Below are 9912 nucleotides of genomic sequence, written 5' to 3' on the forward strand. Positions count from 1 at the left end.
GTCTCTGAGCTGTTTTTCCACAATTGATCTGCTTTCGCTTATTAAACTGCTAAATGTGTGCAGCTCAATACGAGCAGCTGATTTCACATGGTGCGCCCACAAAGCTAGCAGCGACGCTAACCACCTCGTTCCTCTGTAAATCTGCTTGACGTGAATGTAGCATCAGCACGTAGCCTTCAATAGAGACACATTTTAAGGGTTTAAAGCTTCTCATTAACAACAACCGCTGAGGAAACTACGTCCACGTGCAGCCGTTTGTGTCGTTTCAGGCCGACAGGAGCAGCGAACGTCATGGCGCTGTTCACACGGGGGATTTAAATGCATTCTGGGTAACGATTTCTGGCAGAAAGTCCTCAGAGGTGAGAGCACACTGACCCTTGTTCACACGTATACGCTTATTTTCCTAAACGGACATTTTTCTCTTCTTGTTTCACAAAAATCTGGGATTCCAACAAGCGTGCCGGGCCAGTAGGTGGTGATAAAGTCAGAGAAGAACACTTTGAGGATTTTGTGCTCAATTTACTGCAATAAAATAAAATTAAAAAAAGAAACTGCCAAACACCAAACCTCAGAGGACAACGTTGGGTCTGAAAACTAGAAGGTGGACGAGGCCGGAGCCGCTCGGCTCAGTGTGAAACCAGACGGATCCTGGAGTCCCAGACTGCTTTAAAAAGACTGTTTACCAACACGAGGCCGGCTTCCTTTTCTGTTCAGCAACAATCTCAGTGTGACAGAGAGGTAAAATGTGTTCAGCTAAAGAAAACTGATGGCCATGATATAAATCTGCAATAACTCTAAATGATCCTGTTTCCATGTCGCCTCTTTTTAACATTTCTGTCCGTCTTGTTCTTCAGTAAAGTGGAATAAAGCCGCTCTGCAGTCAGAGGGCAGAGTTTTACTGTCATGTTTGTCAGTTATTGCTGCTGCAACATGAAACTGAGCAGAATATGAGGAAGAGTTTGAGAAATATGGAGCCTGAGGAGGCAGGAAGTCCTTTAAAACTAAAGACTGCAGTGTTTTCAAAGGGAAGCAGGTTTTCACTGGAGGAAGAGGAGCAGCGCTGTCAGTCTGAACTTTCCTCCCTCGTTCAGAGTCAGTCAGAGCTTGATAACTCCTCCCTCTTCCTCCTGCTCTCAGTCTGAAGATGGGTGGGACCAACAAGTTCAGATCAAACCGGTTTCAGTTACGAGGAAATGAAACTCAGACAGTCGTTGAGTCTCTGAGAGGTGAAATGGCGCAGAAAGGAGTCCAGCTGGACCGTGAAACCTTCTCCTGTTCGATCTGTCTGGATCCACTGAAGGATCCGGTGACGACTTCCTGTGGTCACAGCTACTGCATGAGCTGTATTAGAGCCCACTGGGATGGAGAGGATGAGAAGAGGATGTACAGCTGCCCTCAGTGCAGGCAGACGTTCACACCGAGGCCTGTCCTGCTGAAAAACACCATGTTAGCAGCTTTAGTGGAGGAGCTGAAGAAGACGGGACTCCAGGCTGCTCCTGCTGATCACTGCTACGCTGGAGCTGAAGATGTGGCCTGTGATTTCTGCACTGGGAGGAAACTGAAAGCCCTCAAGTCCTGTCTGGTCTGTCTGGTGTCTTACTGTGAGCAACACCTGCAGCCTCACTATGAAGTGGCTGCATTAAAGAAACACAAGCTGGTGGAGCCGTCCAGGAAGCTCCAGGAGAACATCTGCTCTCGTCACGATGAGGTGATGAAGATGTTCTGCCGCACCGATCAGCAGAGTATCTGTTATCTCTGCCCTGAGGACCAACATAAAGGCCACGACACAGTGTCAGCTGCAGCAGAGAGGACTGAGAGGCAGACAGAGCTGGAGAGGAGTCGCCTGAACATCCAGCAGAGGATCCAGGACAGAGAGAAAGACCTGAAGGAGCTCCAGCAGGAGGTGGAGGACATCTGCAGCTCTGCCGATGAAGCAGTGGAGCACGGCGAGGAGACGTTCACCGAGCTGATCCGTCTGATGGAGAGAAGGAGCTCTGAGCTGAAGCGGCAGGTCAGATCCCAGCAGGAAGCCGAAGTGAGTCGAGTCAAAGAGCTTCAGGAGGAGCTGGAGCAGGAGATCAGGGAGCTGAAGAGGAGGGACGCCGAGCTGGAGGAGCTCTCACACACAGAGGATCACAGCCAGTTTGTCCACAGCTACAGATCACTGCCAGCTCTCAGAGAGGACACACACTCATCCAGCATCAACATCCGTCCTCTGAGACACTTTGAGGACGTGACGGCTGCTGTGTCAGAGCTCAGAGAGAAACTACAGGACGCTCTGAGGGACCACTGGACAAACATCTCACTGACTGTGACTCAGGTGGACGTTTCACTGCCTCAACCAGAGCCCACGACCAGAGCTGGATTCTTAAGATATGCTCAACAGATCACACTGGATCCAAACACAGCTCATAGAAATCTGTTATTGTCTGAGGAGAACAGAAAAGTAACATTAGTGAAACAACAACAGTCTTATTCTGATCATCCAGACAGATTCACTAACTGGTCTCAGGTCCTGAGCAGAGAGAGTCTGACTGGACGTTGTTACTGGGAGGTGGAGATCAGAGGGAGGTTTAGTGTAGCCGTCACATACAAGAGCATCAGGAGAGACGGGAGAACAAATGACTCTGTACTTGGACACAATGACAAATCTTGGTCGTTGTATTGTGACACAAACATTTATCTGTTTTATCACAACAGTGTCAAAACTCCCGTCTCAGGTCCTCGGTCCTCCAGAGTGGGGGTGTACCTGGACCACAGAGCAGGTGTTCTGTCCTTCTACAGCGTCTCTGAGACCATGACTCTCCTCCACAGAGTCCAGACCTCCTTCACTCAGCCGCTACACGCTGGAGTCTGGATTTACTATTATGGAGACTCTGTTGAGTTCATGAACCTCAGACAGTCAGAGGTGGTTTCAGGGACGCTGGGTTAGATTCTGTGATTTAATTCTTCAGCTCATTCTGACTTCCTGTTTGTTGCTGAGAGCCGACTGTTGTGGCCTTTCTTTACCTGAGATCACCTGTCAGTCAGACGTCGTGGGCGGGACTTTGACGTCTCCTCTGGCGGCCGACGATCAGCAACATGAACTATTGTCATGTTTTTCACTGTCACCTTATTGATCATTATTAGTCACAGTCCTGCTGTCAGCTCTACAGTTGATCTTATTATTATTATGGCTGTTGATTGGTGTGCACCCCCCCCCTCTGAGCCTGGGTCTGTTCCAGGGTTCTGCTGTTAGAGGGGAGATTCTGCTGTTAGAGGGGAGATTTTACATTTACAGGGGTGTTTCTACTGTCAAAAGGGAGTTCCTCCTGTTAAAGGGGAGTTTTTCCAGTTAAAGGGGAGTTTTTGCTGTTAAAGGGGAATTTGTCCTGTTAAAGGGGAGTTTTTCCAGTTAAAGGGGAGTTTTTCCAATTAAAAGGGAGTTTCTCCTGTTAGAAGGGAGTTTTTGCATTTAAAGGGGAGTTCCTCCTGTTAAAGGGGAGTTTTTGCTGTTAAAGGGGAGTTCTTCCTGTTAAAAGGGAGTTCCTCCTGTTAAAGGGGAGTTTTCCAGTTAAAGGGGAGTTTTTGCTGTTAAAGGGGAATTTGTCCAGTTAAAGGGGAGTTTTTCCAATTAAAAGGGAGTTTCTCCTGTTAGAAGGGAGTTTTTGCATTTAAAGGGGAGTTCCTCCTGTTAAAGGGGAGTTTTTGCTGTTAAAGGGGAGTTCTTCCTGTTAAAGGGGTGTTTCTCCAGTTAAAGGGGAGTTTTTGCCATTAAAGGGGAGTTCGTCGTGTTAAAGGGGAGTTCTTCCTGTTAAAGGGGTGTTTCTTCAGTTAAAGGGGTGTTTTCCAGTTAAAGGGGAGTTCTTGCTGTTAAAGGGAGTTCGTCCTGTTAAAGGGGAGTTTCTCCTGTTAAAGGGGAGTTCTTCCTGTTAAAGGGGTGTTTCTCCAGTTAAAGGGGAGTTTTCCAGTTAAAGGAGAGTTCTTCCTGTTAAAGAGGAGTTCTTGCCGTTAAAGGGGAGTTCTTCCTGTTAAAGGGGTGTTTCTCCAGTCAAAGGGGAGTTCTTGCCGTTAAAGGGGAGTTTGTCCTGTTAAAGGGGAGTTTCTCCTGTTAAAGGGGTCTTCTTCCTGTTAAAGTGGAGTTTCTCCAGTAAAAGGGGAGTTTTTGCTGTTAAAGGGGAATTTCTCCAGTTAAAGGGGAGTTTTCCAATTAAAGGGGAGTTTCTTCTGTTAGAGGGGAGATTCTGCTGTTAAAGGGGAGTTTTTGCATTTGAAGGGAGTTTTTGCTATTAAAGGGGACATTTTGCATTTAAAGGGGTGTTTCTGCTGTTAAAGGGGAGTTCCTCCTGTTAAAGGGGAATTAGTTCTGTTAAAGGGGAGTTTCTCCAGTTAAAGGGGGGTATTTGCTGTTAAAGGGGAATTTCTCCTGTTAAAGGGGAGTTTTTCCAGTTAAAGGGGAGTTTCTCCTGTTAGAGGGGAGTTTTTGCTGTTAAAGGGGAGTTTTTGCTGTTAAGGGGAGTTCGTCCTGTTAAAGGGGTGTTTCTCCAGTTAAAGGGGTGTTATCCAGTTAAAGGGGAGTTTTTGCTGTTAAAGGGGAGTTCGTCCTGTTAAAGGGGAGTTCTTCCTGTTAAACGGGTGTTTCTCCTGTTAAAGGGGAGTTTCTCCTGTTAAAGCGGAGTTCTTGCCGTTAAAGGGAAGTTTCTCCTGTTAAAGGGGAGTTAGTTCTGTTAAAGGGGAGTTTCTGCATTTAAAGGGGAGTTTCTGCATTTAAAGGGGAGTTTCTCCAGTTAAAGGGGAGTTTTTGCTGTTAAAGGGGATCTTCTTCCTGTTAAAGGGGAGTTCCTCCTGTTAAAGGGGAGTTCTTCCTCCACTGTGTCCTAATATAATCTCTGCTGTTTGCTCGTGTTCTTGAATCCTTAATGTTGAATTCCTGAATCTTTGGGTTTCTGAATTAAAGTCTCCTCTGATGAACAACATGTCTGATTCCTGGATTTCCTCCATGTTTCTCCAGTCTGAAGTCTTTTCTCACTCATTCTGCTTCACTGACTTCTGGAACCTTCTAGCTGAGGTCGGACACATTTTAGGGACATGAAGAAGAAGAAGGTCCTCCGAGAAACGACGTCACCAGAAGAAGAAGCAGCAGCGTTTAGAGCTCAGAGGGTTAAAGCAAAGAGCTCCGATCAGGAGAAAATCTGAGACACGAGGATCAAAGAGGATCAGTTAACACCGAAAACACTGGTTCAGATTCAGATCTTTACACTTTTAGAGAAACCCAAAAGAAAACTGTAGATCCTTGAATTTCTGTCCCACTTTAATAAAATCATCCCGTACTGTAATTTGAAGTCGAGTAAAAATATCACTGAACACGAAACTATTAGAGGACGGAAGAAACGGGACTCAGGCGGACTCAGCGACCCGGCTTCATCTGAACGCCGCGACGGGCGGAAAATATTTCTAAAAACAGGACGACAGTCGCGTGAACTGTTCGATTTCTTATAACTTAAGGACTTTTTGAATAGTTGAAGACCGTCTGTAGTTTTGATGTAGTTTGGCGGCACAAGGAAAACGGTCAGAAGTTCAAAGTTCACCAGTAAATAACTCTGACATGGATCCACTGAAGTGAGGAAAAAATGACACGGGATCCCTTGAAGGAAACGGCGGTAGTTTCAGTCTGTACTCATGAACTGTGTGTGTGTGTGCACACAGATTTGACGGTCTGTTTGATGTAGTCCTTCTTGCCGGTCAGGTCCTGGTCTGGGTACGTGTCAAACACCTAAAAACACACAGGAAGGAAGGAAGAGCGGTGTTATTCTTATTTCAGAGCACGACAGATTTATTTCTCTCCGCGTCGACGGCCAGTCCGTCTCAGGCTCCTCACCCTCTGGCAGATCTGTTTCATGGTCATCTCCTCCAGGTTGGCCTCCTTCAGCAGACTCTGCACCGTCTCCTTCAGCTGCTCGTCGGTCGGAGCTTTCTTGATCATCTTGATGAGCGGCTCGTCGTCGTCCGAGCCGTCCTCTGCTGCAGGACAGAACAGAGGAGGAGACGCTCCGTCGCATTAACAAACTGAGACGTCCGTCACAGGCCGACACACACCATTCAAAATATAAGATATTCTTTACACGCAGTATAAAGGAGGATAAATCCCATGTGAGACGAACCAAGTGACAGTAATCTGTTGGTGAACTTAGTATAACTTGTATATTTCAGTCCCACGTTGGTTCAAATAGTAGAATACAAAAGGTTACGTTGAAGAAAAATATGCTCTTTGCAACATGCTAAAGGTAGAGCTAAAGCTAAAGGTAGAGCTAAAGCTAAAGGTAGAGCTAAAGCTAAAGGTAGAGCTAAAGCATAAAGGTAGAGCTAAAGCTAAAGGTAGAGCTAAAGCTAAAGGTAGAGCTAAAGCATAAAGGTAGAGCTAATGCTAAAGGTAGAGCTAAAGCTAAAGGTAGAGCTAAAGCTAAAGGTAGAGCTAAAGCATAAAGGTAGAGCTAAAGCTAAAGGTAGAGTTAAAGCATAAAGGTAGAGCTAAAGCTAAAGGTAGAGCTAAAGCATAAAGGTAGAGCTAAAGCTAAAGGTAGAGTTAAAGCATAAAGGTAGAGCTAAAGCTAAAGGTAGAGCTAAAGCTAAAGGTAGAGCTAAAGCATAAAGGTAGAGCTAAAGCTAAAGGCAGGGGCGCCGTCAAGAGGGGGCCAGGGGGGGCCACGGCCACCCCTGAAAAATGCTTGCCCCCCCCAGTTCTGATAGGTCAAGTTCACATTTGAGAATTTCGCAAATTGTAACTATGTTGTCCGAGTGCAAGTGAAGGCAGCACTGAAACTCAAACTCAGAGAGGGACAGTGGAAGTCATTTTCAACGGCAGCTGTTGAGACGAGCAGACTACCAACAGGTAAGTCAGTCAAACTGTACTTACTTTTAGAACAAATAGTGTGTGTTTGGTAAACTGTGTCTGTGCTGAACCTCCTGCTGGCTGCTCTCCGTTACTGAGCATCTCATTAGCTCGTGTTAAGGATCACCAGCACCTGTGCCGTGATGCTACGGCACTTTTCAGACAATGAAGAGAAAGTCTACGGACATCTCTTCCATACGTGTGATGATGCAGGACAAGATAAGACCGCCGAGCAAACCCATGAGCAGACAGGGACAGAGACAGAGCAGGGCAGAGGAGCAGGGTCAGACAGGACACAGCTGATCATCCTACTGATGGACCAACAGGTGAGCTGAGAACATGAAGAAGTAAGACAGCAGGTCAGACAGGACACAGCTGATCATCCTACTGATGGACCAACAGGTGAGCTGAGAACATGAAGAAGTAAGACAGCAGGTCAGACAGGACACAGCTGATCATCCTACTGATGGACCAACAGGTGAGCTGAGAACAGGGTCCCTCATGAGGAAATGAATGGCAAGAGAGTAACTTCACCTGGATAAACGTGTGGTAACAAGGTGTCAACACTGAGTTATGAATCCTGGTGCAACAACAGAAAGCTTCTTGTTCATGTTTACTGGTAGAAGAGTTTGAACAGTCAGAACAGAACTGACTGTGGGTCCATAATACAACTGTAATCTGATTACTATGAACAGCTACTCATGTTGTTACTGTTGTTTTTGCTGCTGCTATTTTAAATTCAGAGTAACTTATCGTCCTCATGTTTCATCACAGATATTTCCCAGTCAGGATCAGAGGGGCCCCTCGTGCTCTTCAAGGGGGCAGAAGACGAGGCTTCAAGAAAGACTGGCACAGTGCTCACACATGGCTAGAATCCTCTCAGAGCTGTGGTCAAATGTCTACTGTCAAAGACAATGCTTTAGTGGACACAGTCTGTTACATGTTTACAGCAGAATAAAGCTGTACTGAAAACAATCAAAGGCCTCTGTGTGCTGCTTTTAAACTAGAGTAGACTTGTTCCCTGTTACTGTTTAGTTCATTACATGAATCTACTCCCTAATAGTAAAGCTGTATAATACAACTACCCTATTAGAGCAATGAATTTCCTAACTCACAAACAAACCAACACTAAATAAAACAGGCTTGTCCTGCATTAGTCCATGTACATCTGAGTAACACTAACTGTAAAATTAGAAAGTATATGAGTATGTGATTCCTTAACTCTCATACTGACATCGATTTTGACTCAATACTTACAGCAGCTTTTCTTCTTGAAATTCCGTTGTTGTTTTTGGTTTTGGTGTGCCACCCCAGGATTTTCAATGGCCCTATCTGGCCCCCCCTGTGAAAAATTTCTGGGGGCGCCCCTGTCTCATGATGTCAGAATGTGAACAGCTCGATGAGGAGGACTGTTTAAATACCAATTCTACCTGAAGCAGGAAATGTATTGGTGGATTCAGGGATCAAACCTGCTGTGAATGTTGCTGTGAAGCTTCTTGTTAGAGAACAGCAGCTGGTGCAGAAAGTACTGAGACACTGAACAGTTGGACATTCAAGAGTTTAGAGAAGGTCACATTAAGTTCACCTGGAAAGGTGAGAAAGCATTTTAGGTTCATCCTGAGACTTCACCTGAGCGCTGAACATCCCTGACTCTTAGTGAGGAGTGTAGTTCACTAATAAATCTCTTTAGTTTCCTGGTGTGTTTCAGGTTCTCCTTTATCTCTGCCACAAACACTAACCTAACAGTCAGTAACGCCGTGTTCTTCAGAGTTTCAGTTTAGTCCCGGTCCAGAGCGGCGAGGCTTCGATCAATCAGTCTTTATTTATAGAGCTCCAATTCACAACAGCGTTATCTCAAGACTCTTTCCATAAAGAGCAGGTCTGGACCAAACTCTTTCATTAGAGAGAGACCAACGATTCAGGGATTCAACATGAAGGATTCAAGAATCCCCTCATGAGCTGCATCAGATGTTATATTGAGCAACAGTGGAGGAAGAACTCCCCTTTAACAGGAAGAAACCTGGAACAGAACAGAGACAGAAGAGACGACACAAACAGCAACCAACGTACTAGCAGTGACTACAGCACTAACAATAGGAGTGTGACTAAAAGATTAGCAGTATGATATTACTTCGGTCTGCAGTGTGGTCGTCCCTCCGGTCCAGCTCTCAGAGCGGCTCAGGGACAAATAAACACCTGGTGAAATACAGAAAGGAGATCACTGCTGCCTCACCTCAGCGTCCTCAGCCTGCAGGTCAGGCTTTGGAGAGGTTTGATCCCCAAGACGGATTTAAACGTCTGAGTCGAGGCGCCTCAACTGGACCATCACTGATGAACAGAAAGACAATTTGTTGAAGACATCCGCTGAGAATTATTAAAACATCAGTCATCAGAGATGATACCTACATTGCCGATCGGGATCCTGAGAGGGACGTCTCTCGTTCTGGAGTCTTTCCTGAGGTGGATCTCCTCCGGCTTTCCCGGTGAGGTCGGCAACACAAACGACGACGAGACGAGCTGAAGGACAACATTCAGAGCCAGACTGGTTCTGAATGTTGTCGTCTTTCATAGGCTGGAAATGTGAACATGGAAACCCACCAAAACACTTTTAACCTGCTTGAGATCCGACTCTGTTCTTCCAGGTTTGGATTTAATTCACACATTTTCCTTTTCATTCAACTTCCCTGATTTTTCCAGGACTTTCCTTGAATAAAAGCTGCTTTTCCACGATCCAGGAATGAAACATGACAAGCTGCACTTCAGGGATTCATTTAACCAGAATAATATTAATGTTATAAAAATACTAGTTTGGTGAATTAACACATTTTTAATCCTTAAAAAAAAAAGACTTGCCCCAATAATTCAATAAATTCTGTCAGAGAGATCATTTTAAAACACACTTTAGATCAGGGAAGTCTGCGAGGATAAAAAAACACTGGGTTGGATTTTAATTAACACATTTTGATTTCTGTTTTTGCAATAAATGCTCAAAGTGACTTTTCCAGAACTTTCCTTCATTAAAAAGTTGGACTTTTTGGCCCAGA

At 45.4% G+C, this 9912-nt stretch overlaps 1 protein-coding gene across 1 annotated transcript; it reads left to right on the forward strand.

The window, feature by feature from the left end:
* Positions 1-1196: 1196 nt before the first annotated feature.
* Positions 1197-4955, forward strand: LOC139205743 (tripartite motif-containing protein 16-like). Its single transcript, XM_070836039.1, has 2 exons — positions 1197-3313; positions 3951-4955. Exon 1 carries the CDS (start codon positions 1232-1234, stop codon positions 2930-2932), a length of 1701 nt encoding a protein of 566 aa, XP_070692140.1. The 5' UTR covers positions 1197-1231; the 3' UTR covers positions 2933-3313; positions 3951-4955.
* The last annotated feature ends 4957 nt before the right edge of the window (positions 4956-9912 follow it).

The sequence above is a fragment of the Pempheris klunzingeri genome, chromosome 8 (genome assembly GCF_042242105.1).
Source record: "Pempheris klunzingeri isolate RE-2024b chromosome 8, fPemKlu1.hap1, whole genome shotgun sequence".
In the NCBI taxonomy this organism is placed as follows: domain Eukaryota; kingdom Metazoa; phylum Chordata; class Actinopteri; order Acropomatiformes; family Pempheridae; genus Pempheris; species Pempheris klunzingeri.